Consider the following 19,988-nt stretch of genomic DNA (forward strand, 5'->3'; position numbering starts at 1 on the left):
TATTCTCAATTTGACTGCCCTATAGTGCACACATTTGGCTAATCACTAGTCTTGAACTCCTGTCTAATTCCACATGTGTGTCAACTATGTTTAAGCAAATTAACATGCAAAAACTCTCCACAGTAAGAATGCAAAACACCCTTCTGTTGCAGCTGATTCCCTCTGTGCAGTTGAACTCAATCTTTATTTCTCAATTTGGAATGACAATGCTAAGAACTAGTACTTGCTTTAAGACTTTTTTTTTTCTTTAGTGCAGTTTGAAAATATTCATTTACTGATTTTTGCATTTCAAAGTAATGTTTATAACTTGCTATCGAGCTGGATTTATTTACACAATTGTACAATTGTGAATTCTGTTTCTCACTCAGTTGCTGCTAATGATTCAATATTTATGCATTCATATGTTACTTTTACCATTACAGTTATTACTTATGGTACCAGCATTAAATGATCTATGACAGTAGCTGCAAGCGTGGCATTATAGGTGAAGGAAGTGTTGGCTATGCTTTGTTAGGTAGTGGCTTCTTTCATGCACAATGAAGGATCTTCTGATCTACAGGTAATTCTGCCATTAAATGAGGACTTCAGTCAGGATAATGCAGGTTTGGACACCTCCAACCCCTTTCATTTACTATGCAGGCACACACTCAGCCTGTTGAAGCACCTACCCTATTAACCAATTTTAGGCTTGATATTACAGGTATATTGTGTTTTTTTTTATTTTTGTGGGCTCAATTTACATTATTTTATGGATGATTGGCTCCATCCATTACGGAGTCTTACTCACTAATCCAGTGAAATCTGAAAAGGCTGAATAACTGGTGACATGGTCAAACTGTGGCCTGAAGTAGGGCTATTTTTAGCTAAATCATAAAAAGTTGCATGCAGCTAAATTTTTTACAGGAGATCTAACAGATTTTTAATCACAACAATTGCTGATTTATTAACTGATATGTTATAGGAAATTTGAAAAAAAATTCAGCTTTGTATCATATTAAGTTTTAGAGCTATGGCTTATTAAATAAACCAATGTTTTTTACTATTTTGGGTTTTCAGGTGATTTTACAGCCTCACTATGCAAATCCTAAGAGAGATAAACTTGGTTTAAGACTATTTTTGAATTCTGTGGGATTAATTCAATCAGTGTAGCAAATTTCAGCCTTCTACCACCATTGCTCTTGCAGCTTTAAGCAACCAAAGTTGCCCAAAAATGAATTTTCTAAAAATTCAAAAAGTTAATTACATTTTACAGGGCTGTAAATCAGAAACTATTAGAGATATTGATCTAATCTTTAGCAATTTTTCATTATATGGGTAGATGAATTTTTTCAAGGCATTCTGTCTGGATCACCTGCAGATCCCTGGATGATATGACATGGAGTGACCCGTGTGTGTTCTGTAGATGTGAATTCAGCAATTCTATCATCAACATACCTGTACCAGTATAGTGGTTAGTGTAAGGCTGAATTAATTGCTTCAGATTCAATCTATGTCATAAAAATGTATCTGCAATGACCTCTACAATCCTGTACTCATTTATACTCTCATTTCTAAGATGTGCTCAGCAGCAATCAGTTGCAAACTTTCTCTTTGTTAACCTGAAGATGATCTAGGAAGGTCAAAACATTGTTCTCTGCTTATCAATAAAATTGTTAATACCCATACCAGCCATTCTGAGATATATTTTTATTTCAAGTGTGTTTTTTGTCATCAAGAATTAATTGCTACAACTGTGAGTGGGTAAGTTATTATTAATTTTTTTCTTGGGAGGCAAATTAACATGTTATGTATTTTGCTGTGTGGTGAGTGATGCTTAACTAAGTACAATGATATCCAATATCTGCACTGTGAGACCTATAAGGTCTATCATGCGTAGTATTAAGGTAGAGTGTTTCAGAAGATTACTTGTGGGTAAGTACAGTTCTACTCAGTCAAAAGTAGAGTGGTGACTTTCAACTTGTTTAAAAAGTGTTACTGTCTTCTTGTCATGGGTCTGATATTTTATTCCAAATACTGCTGATATGGAATGGATTTTTTGCCTGTTTTTTCATTCCTGCCCTCTGGCTTGGGTTCTACCACTAGTGGCCTGGATGTCAGTCCCTGGGCAACTGGGTTTGTTTGGAGTTGGACCAACAAAAGGACTCACATTTGAGTGGGCTGGGAACTTTCTCTAATAACAGACTGAATGTTACTTCCTCAGTGCCATTTGGTTTTAACTGAAATTGATCCTCTATATTGCATTTGCACCATTTTAATGCCATGTGGTTGTACATTCCCGGGGTTTGTTGCTCTGGATTGTGTTGGATTTGTTATACGTTTTGGTTTAGTTTTTTTGGTGACACTAGTCTGGACTGAAATTAATATGCCTATTATAGTCTGATATGTCCCAGCCACTTTACACATATTCCTCTTGGATTTCATTTGTTCTGTCAAATCTCTGCAACACAAAACCATATTGCTCTACTTTGGAGAAGAGTATGCCTGATTCAGATGTGGTGTAGTCTCCCATGGGTAGGTTTCCTCTACATAGAGGTGGCATATTCCATGGGTACTCTTCAACTACTTTTAAAACACTCTTATTTATGTAATTTTACACCAGTCCCTTCACCTGCTAAATGTGGGATTCTAGCTGTAACTGTAAGTTGAGATAAGTAATTGTATCAGAAGTTCATGTATTCCTATACTGAAAATATATTACCAATAGTTACTTATCTCCTCTCCATATCTGGTGTTGTTTTTCATGCCTAATCTTAAAGTGAAAATTGGGTTAATTTGCATAGAGGAAGTCAGCTGTAATAGGAGGGTATGTTGCACTTGTATTCGGAGGGTTGTCACATGCAGTTAAGCAGTATGGTATACACATGGGATGAGGTGGGAGTTCAAGGCTAGTAGCAATTGAAAATTTGCATACTAGAGGGCATTCAAATCAAGAATAGCTATGACTGTGAATAGACATAAATATCTGGGAGAAATATATTTTCAGTGTAAGAAAATATTAACTAGAGTTTCTAATTTGTTAGATTTTACCTTTTGTAATGTGTGTACTATATGATCTGAGGAAAAGAATATAAAGTACTGTGTGAACACACACACAAAATCAATATTTAGTTAATTTCTAATACATATTTTTGAATTATGAAATTGAGTAATGAATGTATAATACTAAATTTTGAACTATAAACTATAATTTGATTCCATATTTGTAGACATACTTTCATAAAATTGTACTTTAAAATAATTTTGAACATAAGTGTGTAAAACATGATGGCATGCTGTCTGACTTTTACCTCTGTTAAAGGGTTAATGTGATTAACATTAATAAGCTAATAAAACAGTATCACTCATAGTTAATATGGTTATAGTTTTGGATTAGTATAGGAATAAGTTAAAAGAAATTAAGGTTTTGTTTAGATAAGGAAAAGAGTAAGTTCAAACTTCACCAGTGATCTGATAACTACTTCAACTTGATTTGGATACCTTATTATCATTTCAGTATGAGGTATATATTGGAAAGCTTTATGCTAGCATTAAGTTAGATTATTCATAGCATAAAATACAGCAATATCAAGTATATCACTATTACTGAGAGAAATGCCAAAATTTTATTTTTTTTTGTATTCTGGTGAAATCAGAGGAGTTTGTGACCCCAAACTGATCTTTATAATTTTCATACTATAACTTCTAATATATTTTGTGCATTGTCACATAATTTTTCAAGCTTTCAATAATCAATAATATTTATCATTTGTAGAAAAAAATCAGAATATTTAATGAAGTATTTTCTTTAAAAAATTTGAAGTCAAATTGTAGGCTGCTCTGAATGGAAAGTGATTTTTATGTTAATATTAAAAATATTTTTTTCATCTGTAAAATCTCAAATTTCATTTGCCTAATCTAAAATTTAAATAAATTTCATTTTTTTTCCATTAAAACTTTGTATTTTATCTGTTTTTCTTTATAAATTACCACCATAAAAAGATATAAAATAAAATTATATTTCTTTTTTCTTTGTTGAATAGCTTTAAATTGTAACATGAAACTGCATTTGCTTATCCTAAGTAACTTTAAACTTGTAAATTGTACTTGAATTTTATTGTTTTATTGCCTTTTGAACCACATCTAATTAATATTCACCCCATGTAAGTTGTAAATCACTTGACAAATTTATCTCACATTACACTATTGAATGATATTATGAACTAGCTACTAAAGAGTGTACCTGATGAACATTTATTATTATTATTTATATTACCAAACCTGATTTAAAAGTTTCTATTTTTTTGCATTTTAATAAATAAAGAATAAACATGAAAAACAAGAAATAAAGTACTTACCTGGGTCATTTTTGCTGTTGATTGTTGATGGTACTTCATGTTACTTTTTTATACTAATGATGCTACTGCACCAAGTAACTTTTTATTTAATTGAATAATGTACTAAAGAACACAGAATAATAACATGCAAAAAACAGACAATGTTGCATAATTATTGCAATTTTTCTGGATTTCTAACCATCTCACAAGCGCTGTTAAAAATTTCGGTTAAGCTCGTTTGTGTGTTTTGTGTGGGAGTAATGTTTAAACTGGAAACAAAATAGACAATTCTCTTGACAGAAAACAAGATAGTATAATACATTATTTGATAATTAAAATATTGGCTTTTTATTGGTTATAAATAATTAGTAATATACTTCTGAGAGAACTAATAGCAATTTTTGAAAGAGAAGGTGTGAAAGGAGGTTGTGGAAAAAGGGGTTTGATTTTTTTTTTATTTAATAGATCTGTAACCGAATAATAATTTAAGGTTAAAAGAAATGTATGGAGACAGCATTATGATGGGTAATTTATATTAAATTTTGTACTTCTTGGGGGAGGGGTAAATAAATTATAGAACAGTGGATGCTTAAAGAGAAAATGTTAAAATGTTCACACTAGAGGAAATTCAGGATTTTTTAAATGTTATTTTATAAAATTAGGAACTAAAACTTGTATACTTTTAAAATTTGGATTATTAGCTATGTTTTTACACGAAAGATATTCATATACCATTATAAAAAAGTGGTTTAATTAACTTATGAATGTAAGTCACTAAAATCTCATGCAGAAAAAGATACCCATTGCAAAAGTGTTGATGAAAAGGTATGTATCAGAATACCAGAAGATGTGTATTAATAACACCAAGTGGCTTTAGTAAATTAGTAAATTTTATTATTCTATAGGAACCTATGAGAAATCAGTTCCAGAATGAACCTAATAGATTGTCTATACAGCACAAACAGTCCAGGTGAGAGCATACGTATAAAAAAAATGTTAGTTTTTCATTCATCTAACCAGTAGATCAATGTTACTTTAATTAACTAATAAATATGTTGTGAACTTTGTTGTTAAAGTATTTCTGATTAGGATAATTTGTATTCTGTAGTCATAAAAATACACTGTAAAATTTAAAATTCAATATTTATGAGAAGTGTTAATATGTTCTTTGACTACATACATTTTTAAAGTTTTGAGTTTTCATTTACGAAATAAGAATTTTATTCTTATATTAAAATACTAGTGTCAGACGTAACTGTTATGCTAAAATGAAAATACTTTTTCTAAACACATTTTAAGCATTTTTGTGTCATAAATCTTTTAAATTTTTTTGTAGTTATGAACAATATTTTTGATATATTTTGCAAGTTGAGAAAAAGAGGTTTGTTTATGCCAAGTTTTGAGTTTTCAGAGTGGAAATTTGTATTTAATATTTTGACAATTAATTTGTCTTATTTGTAACTTTAGGTAATATTTTGTCTGTCTGTTTGTATAGTATCCCCTCTTTCCTCATACTGAAAAGTGAGTTTTAACTGGGCTTTTAATTACCATTCTTACCCACAAAATACAACATTTCTAATTATTCATGGCAAGAAATGCATCTGTATAGTTCATCCATGAAGCTGTTATCTTTCTTTTTTTATTCTTGTGCTTTATCTGCTTAAGTAGAGATTTTGAGATTCTGTTCTTTTGGAGTACAACTAATTCCTTTAAAAATTTGTTTTGCCTTCTGCAATATTATGACTTTTTTTCTTGCAGTTAATGTCTTTGAAATGTGTATACTTGTTTATAAAAAAATGTAATTACCTACTAACTATTTATCTTTTTCTATACATAAAAATGTTTATTTTGACTGGGTATAACAAGTTGCAGTTGTAAGAATATGATTCACTGATGGATAAAAGTTGAATATGGAAACTATCCTCAGTAAAATTTCATATAACTTGTTTAAACATTGTATTTCATTGCACATGTAGGATAAACATATAAAACTAGGCTTCAAAATACAATATTGGAATAGTAAAATATCTCTAGTAAAAGAGGTATCCACAAAATTCAAACTCGCACATTAGTGGTAAAGTACCACATATCAGATTGAACATTTATTTGAAGCCTCAGGTAGGAAGTGAAACTATAACTTGAAAATATAGTTGCTTAAGCCTACAACATCTTAGATCTAAAGTTACTATTCTGCTTGTAGATAGCTGTGGATAATTAGTTGCTTTGTATGAAACAGAAGTGAGAGAGAGAGAAAAAAAAAAAGAAATAAATAAGAACAGACCATTAAGGTAGATAAGTAAAATTTATTTTCAGAAGTTGATAATTTCAGCTGTAAGTGTTCCATACCTATCAGTGCAGTGAAACAAAAAATTCTGTTTTATATATTCTATTTAAGAGATAGAAGACTGGAAATTACCTTATAATTTTCATTGATGTAGTAGATCACTAACCTTGTCCTCTTTGTGTGTTGATGAAGAAGATGTTAGTCAAGCTTATGTGTATTTGAACACATGTAGTAGATAAATGCAAAAGAAAGTTGTCAGTAAGATTAAAGAAATTGCTGTTACAAGTTTATTAAGTACTTTTAAACAGTAATTTGTTATATTAGCTGGTTGGACAGGTAGAAAATTGGAACTTATTGCATATTAAAATTTTATAATAAATCTTTAGAAATTATACAGTGAATGGAAAATTAAAGGCCATAATCTGAAAATATTTTCTTTAGGTGCCATAAAAATTAGCTTTATACAGAATATGGTACAAATTACACAAAGGGTGATGAGTGTTACTTGTAATTTGACGTACTTTTCAGTAACACAAAAAATAGATAGAAAAAAAACATAAAGAGGCTTCACATGTTTATAAGTTGCATTCCAAGAAGACCAGGGGAAGCTTGTGCTACATGCATGTAGCATTTTTTAGCTTGTGATGTTTTTTTTTTATTTGAATACACACAGTTTATAAATTGTAAAGATGCTGTTGTATGCATAAAGTAGTGGAAACAGTTAATAGATCTGCATGTCTGATAGCCTTGCAGGTCTTCTTAGTTGCTGCAAGATTAAACCTAAGTGAGTTATACCTATTCCACAACATGTATTACCCACTAAAACATCTCTAATACAAAAGGTACTTTGAGTAAAATGGTCTGATGATAAAAAATGATAAACCAATTAATTTATATACCAAGAGACACCAGATTTAGTGAAACTTTTCAAAACCTGGGTATAAGATATAAGAATTAAAACTCAACAGGAAGACAGTACTGATATTCTATAAACAAATGAAGAAATTCACACATATAACTTTAACACACAAATAGTGCTGTTTTAGATGGGGCTCTGAGGGATGACAGACCCATTTTCCAGATACCCTTCCACTGCAATGTGTAGTTTTACTACAGTCACTACTCCCTTATGCATATGATGATGTTGACCATACTTCCTTACTCTTAATTTCATTCTTGTGTAGTTTAATAAAGTTCAGAAAAGTCTTTCTTTGTATGTGTACTCATTAATTGTTTAGTTATATAGATGTAGTAGCCTGAATGTAATAAGTGTTTCTGTGAAATATTAAGGCAGTACAATGCCAAGCTGAAACAATTCATGTGGTATTCATAAGTATTGTTTGACATAAATGTGACAATTTATTGAAGTTTTCATTGGTAAAATCTTTTTAGTTTTTCTAAGTAGTCTTCTTGTGTAGCCTGTTTTTTTTAATACAGCAGTTTTAATACCAAAATCTGTATATGTATATTTGTTTTTGCAGGTCTCATCACAGTGAAGAGATGTTCTTGAGACCTAGCTTCTACAATCCTCAGTATCGACAGAAAAGGTCATCTACAGAGCAAGTTCCTAATCAAAACGTTATTCTTACCAAGCAGCCTCGTATGGCACTTAAAAAACTATTAAAGGTTTGAGTGTTATTTTGAAATAAGGTATAATTTTACTAAAAGTTTGTGACTTTAACTGCTTCCATTACGTCTTTATGATATTAAACCATTTCTCTTTCTGCATTAAACTTTTGTGGATCCTTTGACATCAATTAATATTTAATTTATATGTTAACTAATTTATTAATTCTTTTGTACTCTTTTTAACTTTTAAGAACTTTATCTGTCATAAATATGCAACTGGCATAGTATAATTGTAATGTATATGAGTTTGTATAAAAATATACACACGTTAAATATTTATACAGTAAAATAACAATTGATGCAGTATGTGTATTTTCACAAAGTTTTTTAGACTTTTACTAAAGACTACAAGTTTCTTGTACAGCAAAAATCAGATTTTTTTAATGAAGTATTTTTATTAAAGATTTGTTTATGAAAATATCAAGTCTTTTCAATGCTAGTCCCAGTGCAAAGTGATTTCATGGTATGATTTAAAAAGCCATTTTGGCCCCCAAAATTATTAATATTATTTGTGTAATCTCTAAAACCTTCTAAATACATTTTAAAGATTTGTTTTCACTTAGATGTTTTATTTCGTCTGTTAGTTTTTTTACACTATGTAGAGTCTGTCAATTTGATCAACCTTGAAACCATAAAAAAAGGGAAGTAAATATAAATTGTGCTTTTTTTTCTTGATAGAGTGACTACATATTGTAATATGAAAAATGTTTAATATAAGTAGCTAAAGTATCGTAACATTATATATTTATTATTTTCTATTATATTGATCTTCCAGTTGTGCTTGGCTGACATTACATAACTTGGATTGACAGGCATGGTCCACTTTAGTATTTACAAAGTGACCCTGTCTTGGCTCTGTTGTTTCAGCAGACTGATATTTTGTAATGTATCATTACATTTCAGTTATTGTACATTATGAGCGTATATAGATTATTACTATTTAGAAATAATCTATTAACCTTATTTTTCATAAAATACAGGAAAATAAATAAAGAAGTAGAGCAAATAATTATGTCTTCTAGCTGTGACCTTTGAACTTGGTTGCTGCTTGACATAGGTTGCTAAGCTTTTTCAAATTTTGGATGTGGAGGATATGAAACAAAATATTTTTGTTAGGTTTTTACACATGCAGTTGAATAAAAATATTTTTGTTAGGTTTTACACATGCAGTTGAATAACACAGCACAACAAAGTTTTTGCTTCTTGAACACTGTTGGTGTTCCTTATAGATTTTTTGCTGCTGATCACGAAAATCACATCCAAATTTGCTAATCACGTACCGTTTCATCGAAATTTTCAGTTTTGCTACAATGGAATAACGATATCAGGGCAACTGGAGTCCTTCAATGCTTGCTGACTACTGTTGGACACTGCCACGTGATGCACTGGACAATGAATACAAATGAAAATCAGGAGCAAAACACTTTTAATTATGTTGAATTAATAGCATATTAGAAACATAAACGCAATTAAATGCGTTATTGCCAGTAAACAGTTAACTGTCTATTTCTCAGAGTTCCTACGTGATGAAGTAAAACCAAAATTATATTTGTGCATACCCACCAGGTACCTGTTACAATCAGTAAAAACTTTTCAAAAAAAATTGTTGTGCAGTGTAACCAGAAAATCACAAGTTATTATATGAGTACTATAGAATTCCACTATAATTATCAAACTTAGTAACTAAGTTGTATTTATGTCTTAAAAAAAAAAGAGCAACCTTGAGCAGACTAAAGACATAACCTACCTCCTTTTAGTATTGGTTCAAAAGAATGTGGTAGCCTTTTAGCAGATTAAAATGGCTGAGAAAACTACTAGAAGGACATTCTAACCTGTCATTTGGCTCTTCACATGTCATATGTTGAAGTAAGTGTATATTAGGAACTCTTTCCAAAAATGTAGAGAGGTGAAGAGGACCACTGTATTTGATTCAGCACATAAGCCATATCTAAGCGAAATAAAAATATACAAGTTTTTATTTTATATTCTATCTTGTCAGTATTGACAATTTGAGTTCCTAATTAATACAGAACTATAGATTTAGTATTATAACATGACAAACATCTAATTTTAACCAGTGTTGCATTCAAGATACCATGTAACTCACAAAAATCGATATTTAGGTGTGTTAATTAAATATTTACTTTTAAATTAATAAATTAACTCATATATGGTATTAAACTGCAAAACTTATTGGCATAAATTAATAAAATTTTGAATTCAAGTCAACAAACAAGACACTTGATCATTATGAAAGGGTTAAGTTGACTGTCAGACGAATTTTAGATTTTGCTATAAATCTTTGCTCAGTTGAGTAATCATGTTTAGATAATGGTAGTCACTGGTAGATAATGGTAGCTACTGATGCTACAAACAAGTTGATGGTTAAATATTTTAAAGAAAAAGTACAGATACTTAAATCTAAAAGAAGAAAAATGAATTATTGGAAAGACAGTGTTACAAGGCTTAAATTATTGTCTTAGTGTGTTCATATTTCCAGTTTCATTATGATTATTTTGGTCTCTCACACATTTTTTTTCTCTTTAAATAGGAATATCAAGATTCTTAGATGCATAATTTTGAATGTTTTCAAAAGTATTTGTTAGTTTTGGGTCTATGGTTTTTGGTTTACAGTTTTTGTTTTTTTAATTTATATTTACAAAATTATGATAATTTGGTAGTATAAAATAATATGTATTTGTTTATTATGGGTATGTCTGTAAGAGAATTAAGTTGTATTTGAAATATAACTTGTCTTTGTGAGGTGAATTTTTTACATATACTTTTCAGCCAAGAGAAGAACTAATATTAAATTTACACCCAATACTATGCATATGAGAAATGAGAACAACACCTCATTTGGTAATACCTAACAAATATTAATGAGTTTTATACATGTATTTTTCAGCTTATTCAAAAAAGGATGAGCTAATACAAACTTTACAGCTGAAACTAATTGTATAAGAAACAATACTTTGTGATAAAACATAACAAATATTAATCAGACATTTTATAGAGTAATAATTTATAATGTGATAATTTCTCCTACATATAGATGTTAATGTTGTGGGTAAAATATTTTATTTTTTTGTTTTGGTTGAAGGTGAAAGAAAGATATTCAAGGTGAATTTAATTCAGAGTTTTCACCAAATTTCATGGAGTTGTGTATTATTTATGCACAGGTTCTTCATAATTTGTTGTTGAATACTTAATCTGAATAAAGTTTTTTACTAGACCTTTATTGTACATCAGAATTGTGTTGTACCTGGTTATCTCGTTACTTGTTTCATTTCTCAGTCTGAGATGCCTCAAAAAAAACAACCTGTTGTAAATCCAAATATCAAAGAAGTTCCAATTGTAGAAAATCTTCCTGTGGAAGAATCAGTAAAGAACACACTTCCGCCAGAGATTGAAGAGGTATGTAAATATGAGTTTCTTCAGTCTAATGTTCAGGCATAGATTGATTCATTGCATATAATATTGTCACTTTTTATTTATATTGGATTGACTTCATTATATTATGGGTTACATATTATTGTAGTTCTGACCCATGTTGTTGACTTCCTGAGTTCTAAATAATACATGGGATGTTATGAGTTTTGATGTTAGTGAGTGCTTAGAAGAAAATTTTTATGACAAAGCTATAGCTTCTTCCTTTCATATTGTCTGAGCCATGACAGTTGTTCATGATAGGGATTGCCCAGGAATTTCACAAAAATTCTGATAAAACATATGGATGAAAACCATCTTAAAAATCAGACTTATTCTTGAAACAACATTCAAGACCTATTTTGATGCCATTGATGGTTAAGGATGCTAAAATATTGATAATAGCAAAAAAGGTGATTTTTCCGATTGTTAGAAAAAATTCAAAATTCAGTCATTTGTTCGTAGTAATATTATTCCTGTTATATTTGTTTCACAAGCCTCTAAAAAAACAAAAACAACCATGAATATTTGATTCAAAGCTGGGCAAACAAACCAAAAGAATTTCTTTGTTGTTCATAATACTATTTTTATGTTCATTTTTGAAAGAGGAGAGATTTTATCAGTTTTTCATCACTGCTGACCAAGTTTTTTCGAAGACATTCAAGCGCAAAGCCTAAAACACAGCAAAAATGACTAGGTATGCTGGACCAAAGTCTGTATGCAGCTAGTAAACAAACTCTTAAGCTGATTCTTGGAAGTTGAGATCTCCATTCCATAAGAAATTCTTCACTATTTTTACAACTAACATAAATTCTTTAAAGTTGTTCAAGCATTGTGGAAATGTAGAAGCCATTTAACCAATGTTATACTAGTTAGAAATGTCCATTTTATACTAGTCAGAAATGTTTCTTTTTATTAGAATAAATAATGTTTATAAGTGTCTACAGCCTTATTATTATTGATCATAAGTTTACAAGCTGCTACAAAAAAAAGGAATACAAATATTTTACTGAAATTTGAACAGTAGTAATGAATGCAGTATTGAGTATATCATAAGGTAGTTTTTAAGTTTAATACAAGCACCTTTGTTTTTCATGCTGAAGAATTTCTTGAAGTCTTTTACTTTCTGCCATTGAAGATACCTGGTGCTTCATTAATGTGCATTAATTGTAAAATAATTTGTGTAACTTATGACACATTAATTGAAAACTGTCACATTGAGAATTAATCATTTCTCAAATTCTCTTCAGTTTCTATGTGATTATTTCAGTGAAGTTTTTAACAGTAGATTATTTCTGTAGTAGGTTTCTCTACTCTTGTAAGTGCATATTTTAGTATTTTATTGTTCTTATTCATATTTTTGTTTCACATGTCTACAGCAAAACTCCAATATTTAGAAAGAATTACCTAAAGAAAGTTGATTACTTTTCCTTGAAAGTTGAGTTACCTGGCTATAAATGCATAATATATGCAATATTGTTGTGTCTTCCTTTGTACTTAATACTTTTTAAACAGATATTTGTATAAAACCTCAGACAAAATCCACCTGGCTCAGTAAATAATGGTTGGATGGTAAAAAGCCAATGAATCAGTAAACTGTTGAAAAACATGTAACATTCAACTTAATGCCTATGCACATATGTAATTTAAAATATATTCTCTGTAAGTAGACATAAAAACTTAAGAAACAAAATAATTAAAATTTCTTAATTTTCAACAAAGTGAATAGGGATTATTGACATGATATGGAATCAAGTTACATAAAAGTGCAAAGTTTATAGTTTCAAACCTACAACTATGGACTCTAAAACAGTAAAGAATCTAGGCTGGAAGTTACACTACATGGTCAAAAGTACGTGGACACCCATTCTGATCAGTGGATTTGGCTAGTTCAGTCTTACCTGTTGCTAATAGGTTCATAAAATCAAGCATACAGCCATACAATCTCCATAGACTAACATTAGCAGTAGAATGGGTCATACTGAAGAGCTCAGTGACTTTTACTGTGGCACTGTCATAGGGTGCCACCTTTCCAACAAGTCAGTTCATCAAATATCTGCCCTGCTAGAGCTGCCCCAGTCATCTGTAAATGCTGTTATTGTGATGTGGAAACATTTAGGAGCAACAACAGCTCAGCCACAAAGTGGTAGGTCACACAAGCTCACAGAACAGGACTTTTGAGTGCTGAAGCATGTAAAAATTGTTTGTCTACAGATGCAACCATTACTACTGAGTTCCAAATTACCTCTGGGAGCAATGTCAGCACAAGAACTGTTTGTTGGGAGCTTCATGAAATGGGTTTCTGTAGGTGAGCAGCCACACACAAGCTTACGATCACCATGCACAATATGAAGCATTGGCTGGAATGGTGTAAAGCTCACTGCCATTAGACTCTGGACCAGTGAAAATACATTCTCTGGAGTGATGAATCATGCTTCACTACATGGCAGTCTGATGAATGAATCTGGGTTTGGTTGATGCCAGGAGAATGCTACTGTAAAGTTTTGTGGAGGAGGAACAATGGTCTGGAGCTGTTTTTCATGGTTTGGGCTAGGCTCTTTAGTTCCAGTGAAGGGAAACCTTAATGCTACAGTATATAATGACATTCTAGACAATTGTGTGCTGCTTCCAACTTTGTGGTAACAGTGAGGGGAAGGCCCTTTTTTGTTTTAGCATGACAGTGCCCCTGTGCACAAGGCAAGGTCAATAAAGACATGGTGTGTTGAGGTTGGTGTGGAAGAACTTGACTGACCTGCACAGAGCCCTGACCTCAACCTCACGGAACACCTTTGGGATGAATTGGAATGCCGACTGTGAGCTAGGCCTTCTCATCCGATATCAGTGCCCAATCTCACTAATGCTGTTGGGGCTGAATAGGAGCAAATCCTTGCAGCCATGTTCCAAAATCTAGTGAAAAGCCTTCCCAGAAGAGTGGAGGCTGTTGTAGGAGCAAAAGGGGGACCAACTTTATATTAATGCACATGGTTTTGGAATGAGATGCTCAACAAGCACATATGGGTGTGATGGTTGGGTGTCCACATTCTTTTGGCCATGTAGTGTATGTCTGTTTTATTTTCTCTAGCTACATATCTTTATTTTGATTCCACTTAAATTGGTAAGTACTGTAGACATGTATTAAGAAGTAAATGCTTTATTTTAATTAAACAATCTATTCGTAATTTCTTACCTTTATAATAGTTTAGATAAAATATTTTAATAAGAAATAAGAACAGAGGTAAGAGTTAATTCTCAGTTTGAGATGTTTGACAAATGAACTACTGTGAGGTAGGTACTGTTTCTGAACTTTGAATAATATTCTTTTATGACAACAGGATGAAGAAACTAAAGAACTTCGGAAGAAAATTGAAGAACAAAAGAAGAAACGGGAGGAGTTTCTTAAAAAGAAGGAAGAGCGCCGAAGATTGCAGGCTGCAGAAAGATTAAAAGAGGTTCAGAAACGGCGTGAACAAGAAGTTCAAAATAAAGATGGTGTAGCTGATGCTAGTGGAACTGTAAGAACAGGTAATGTGAGGATGCAGAACTTTGCAGTTTTTGGAATGCATAAATTTGAGGGTATATTTGATATAATGTGTAGCATGTGTCTCACATACTGGTATAGAAATATTTGTAATTCAAAACACACATGATTACTAACTATTTTATAGTTCTTCTGATCACTTGGATAACTATTTTTTATTTAAAAGTGCTATTAAGTAGCTCACATTTTGTAAAAAATTGGTTCACAGAAATTGTCTGCAAGTTACAATTTAGGGCACTTTTTACATAAATGTTAGTGGAATATTTTGATTCACATACTGTAAGTGTCAGTGCAGACCTTTTCATTTTGTATTAAAAAGTAAATATAATCAACAAAGATATAAAAGAGAGCTCTAAGTAATTTTTTTTTCATCAAAAGTCCATTCAAACTGGTTCTTTTACTTTAGAACCCAGTTGACAAGATGAATTATTTCTTCTCTCATTTGTTATTACAATACAATCAGTGATAAACTCTGTTATGTTACCTTGTGAATTACCACAATTCTATACATAGCTTTAAATAATTCTGTTCTATCAAAATTTCACATAGGCTGGTTCAATTACTTTAGAACCTAACTGAAAAATGAATTATTCTTTTCTGTTTCTGTTGTTAGAATACAAGTTGTAAAACACATTTCAGAATCACTACTATAACTGTTGGTTACCATAGTTGTATCCAGAGATTTAAATAATTGTCTCCTTTTACAAGTCCATAAAGGTTGGTTTAATTGCTTTAGAACACCCTTTTACAAGACAAATTCTTCTTCTCTTTATCTCTGTTATTACAGTACAAAGTGTGAAACTTTCAATTTATACATCATCCTTGTAATAACAAGTAATGTAAAACCTGTAAATTCTTGCAGAAAACAGATTTTTCAATAAAAATAACCAAAAACAGCTCAGAATCACCAAACCCATAATTGCTGTGCTAAAAACATTATTTACTTATTACAATGATAAAAATACAACTTCCAAAATAACTAAATAGATACATTTTAATAACCTTAAATTAACAGTCAAAACAAACAAAAGAACATCTGGTCACAAAACACTTTAACATGCCTGGACACTCTCTTGAAGACATTAAACTAATGAGTATAAGAGACAAATTTTTCAGTGAACAGAAATGGGGAAATTAAAGAAGTTTGCTGGACAGCACTGCTCAATATAATATAACATCATATGGCATCAGTTGTGAACCGTATTGTCAACTTTCATATGTATCTGAAAATATTTTTAAAACTAAATTCATAATTAAACTTATTTTATAGTATAACTATTATTCATGATTTCATTTTCTTTATGTTGATATTATTTCCTATATACTGCATCACATTGTCATTTTCTCTATTTCTCACCATCTTTTGCCATTATTTTAATTTTTAATTTTATCTTTATAAAAATTTGTTAACATTTCTTAACTGCTATCACACTTATGTCTTTTATGTACTGTGCACACCTTTTTGGCACAAGTTAAACCTGCCATTTTAAAAAATTTTAAATGCATAAACAAATAAGCTAAACACTTTTAAGTGTAAATAGGAAAGAAACAAGTTTTGTGAAGGTACATAAAACGTGTTAGAGAAGTTATAGTATAAAAAATTCTAAAGGTCAACATGAAGTCAAACTAGGGTGATTCGAATGAGCCCATAGTGAGAGATTGAAATAGAACTCAATCTGTCAGTTTCACATGACCTAAAATTCTGAATGTACCTAAAGTAGTGCAGTTCTTGCATCTTGCTTACACATAGCTATCTTCTCTTTTCTTCCATCTTCTATATGATTATAGACTACTTAAGCTCCAGCCCAAAGCTAAATTTTTTTGTTGACAGTTGGGTTGTTCAAATAATTTGATTTATTTATTATGAATTGAGGCTTCACTCTTAATCTTGGTGTTAATTCTTCAACTAATTTGGGATTTTCTGCTCCTTCCATCAATACTTTATAGCTGTATTTTACTGTGGGTACATGTTGAGTCACGTATTTCCTGCCCAGTTTGATGCCATTGTGATGGAACATCACTGTTACCTAACTGTTGGTGTAAAAGCCCAGTCTTTAGACCAGGGATCTTTGCCTTTTGTTTCTATAGGACAGGAGCAATCAATTGACCATCTTTCTTATGGCACTTCCATTGATTTTATTTAGGTTATAACAAAGGTATATGTTTATTTAAGTATTGAACCAATACTTTAATAAATTAAAGTGCTAGTTCTACATTAAGTGAATGTGGTTTAGGATCTTTATTTTTTTCCCATTTTCTCCTAATACTGAGTTATTACTGATTTTTTTCAAGAATCACTCTTAACATTCATTCTTGTTGCATCCCTTCTGTTCATCATGCTACAGGTATTTTGGCAATATTCTTTTACTTGGCTCATTTAATTTCACTGTCACTTGGCTCATTTAATTTCACTGTCACTTGACCCTCAAATTTATCATTAAGGAGAGTGTCTATGTGGGCTTCTTTGTCTTCTCAACAAATTTTGTCATTTTGATCAATGATGAGTTTAATTTTGATACTGAATTTTTCAGCCTAGCTTATAATCAAAGGCTGTTCACAATCTTCCAATTCTTTTTCTTCATTTGGCAGTTTTCTTTGTCAATGCCCTTATAAATTTAGTTTCTTTGTTGACATGGACATTATATACCTTTTGAATGATCACTCATACTACTTTTTAATGAATTACTAATCTCCCTGCTAATTGTAGCTTATGATTGCAGGTATTTCTAACTAACTTGTGTTATCTACTGGGGCTATATGCCAGTAGGAATTAGTTCATGCAATAATGTCTCATTCTTTTCTTTGAGTTTTTTATCTTCCAGCCATCAGTTTTAGTCTTGTTGCTCTGTTACATCATCAACTCCTGTAGCTTCTGCTTTGGAGCCCTCTTGTTTTAACCAAATTTTCTTGACATAGAACAATGTAGTAACATTACTTGACCATATTATTGACTTACTACTGTTTCCAGACCAGTGGGTAGTCATGCTGGTGCCTTTTATTCTTTTTCTATTGTCTTTGGGCTGTTTTTCGTTACTGGTATTGTCAACACTGTTTTCATTATCCTACTTAACAAAATGCATCCTTTTTCACACATCTGTTTAATATAAAAAAGCCTTCTTCCATCCTCTTTTGCTAGTTGCAGTTTTTTTTTCTGCCCATTTTTCAGTATTTTGATCATGGCTTATAATTTATACATCACTTTTTTTACAAATCTCTTTTGAATGTTTCATATTCAACATATGTGCCTTAAAACCATTAACTTTGGATTTGGGTCTTGTTTTGTATTGTTTAGCTTCTTCAAAATTTGAGACTTAAGTAACTTGTTTTTCAGATTTTATGCCTATCATTAATTTTGCATCTTGGTGTACAGATGATTGTTGTTAGTTACCACTGTTTTTCTTCTGTTATTTTACCTGCTCTTTTGGATCCTGTTTTTGTTTTGATTATGCTTTTCTTTGTCCTATGTTAGCTTTTAGATGTTACCCTGCATGTACAGAATGCTTTATCATAGTTTAATCATAAGTTAATTATATTATACCTGATAAGTCTTGCCTTTTGGATTTAGTCCCTGCTTCTTTGAAAAAATAGATTTCTCAGCTGATTCATTGTGTTTGTATAAATGTATACTTAAGACAGGAGTATTAGGTTAAACATTTGGCATTGTTATGATATTCTTTGGAAGATATCTTGTGGATCTGTTTGTAGACTACTGTGAATAAATTTAAAAAAGTTTTATTTAAATCATATTGCTGTTTCTTCAGCTTTGGGATTCCACTTATTGATTATTGTATTTCAAACCTGGTGGATTCTTCAACAGGTATGTGTACTTAAACTCCCCCCACACACACACATTTTGCATTTGCCTCTGAACCATACAACTCTCTATGTTGGAGCTCCATTAAAGGGTAACACCCTTTGTTTGTGAAGAAAGGATGCCTTCTTGTGGTACATGATGCTTCAAAGGTGCATATCTTCCATGTATAGTATTTAGTTAGAGTAGATAGGTTGTTGATATGAATCTCCATGGTGTTTGTTAGCTCCACTCTTGAAAATATACACGTTATTTTCTACAATATTTTAATTGTGCTGTTCTTGATTTGTAAAGCCTATCCTCAGGTTTGCTTATTCTCCACGTGTGATCAACTGGTATTGATAGAGTGATTGACTGTCTGTTGCCTGCTACATTTTTCACTTCTTTCTTTGATTGTGTGTAATCAGGCAAACTGTGTTTCAGTGTGGTAAGTTTACTTGTTTCAGTTTTACATTTTTAGAATTGAAATGAAATTCAAAAAGATATCTACCCCTGAAACACATTTATGCTCACCTCTCCACAATTGTGAGATTTACAGTTTCACATCACAATTACTGCAAAAAAAGAACTTGGCTTTAAACTGGAAGGTAGTACTTAATTAAACCCCTCATGTGTGTAAATAATTTGTGTAATGTGTGAAACTGGAGAACTATGAGTAAGCATGAAGCAAGTATTGCATTAATTTAAATACATGTAGAACTTTAGGTGATGTGACATTGACAACAAGAAAAGGCATACAGAGGTGAGTCTTCCTGTATGAAATTTATTTTTCATTTTAAAACTATAAAGTAAGTTTAGGAAAAACTAAACCTTGTGTGCTCACTAGCTCAGTTAGTACTGCTATAAAGCTTAGAGATGGGTTCACTGGATAATGAAGAAAACTGTTATAAATATACAGTTTTAACAAAGACATTACATGACTGGAGATTGCTTTACCAATTGGTATAGATATCTTGGAATCACGGAGTATTGGTTTAGGGTGGA

General features: G+C 31.1%; 1 protein-coding gene across 4 annotated transcripts in view; it reads left to right on the forward strand.

Moving 5' to 3' along the window:
- LOC143246251 (uncharacterized) overlaps positions 1 to 19,988 on the forward strand; it is a 109,634-nt gene that overhangs the window by 73,844 nt on the left and 15,802 nt on the right. For all 4 annotated transcript variants that reach the window (XM_076492656.1, XM_076492655.1, XM_076492657.1 and 1 more), the window contains exons 13-16: positions 5,219 to 5,283; positions 8,079 to 8,223; positions 11,524 to 11,643; positions 14,988 to 15,177. In XM_076492656.1, the coding sequence (XP_076348771.1) occupies positions 5,219 to 5,283; positions 8,079 to 8,223; positions 11,524 to 11,643; positions 14,988 to 15,177 (520 nt within the window). The remainder of the gene's footprint in view (positions 1 to 5,218; positions 5,284 to 8,078; positions 8,224 to 11,523; positions 11,644 to 14,987; positions 15,178 to 19,988) is intronic.

Source organism: Tachypleus tridentatus, chromosome 3 (genome assembly GCF_004210375.1).
Source record: "Tachypleus tridentatus isolate NWPU-2018 chromosome 3, ASM421037v1, whole genome shotgun sequence".
NCBI classification, from domain to species: Eukaryota; Metazoa; Arthropoda; class Merostomata; order Xiphosura; family Limulidae; genus Tachypleus; species Tachypleus tridentatus.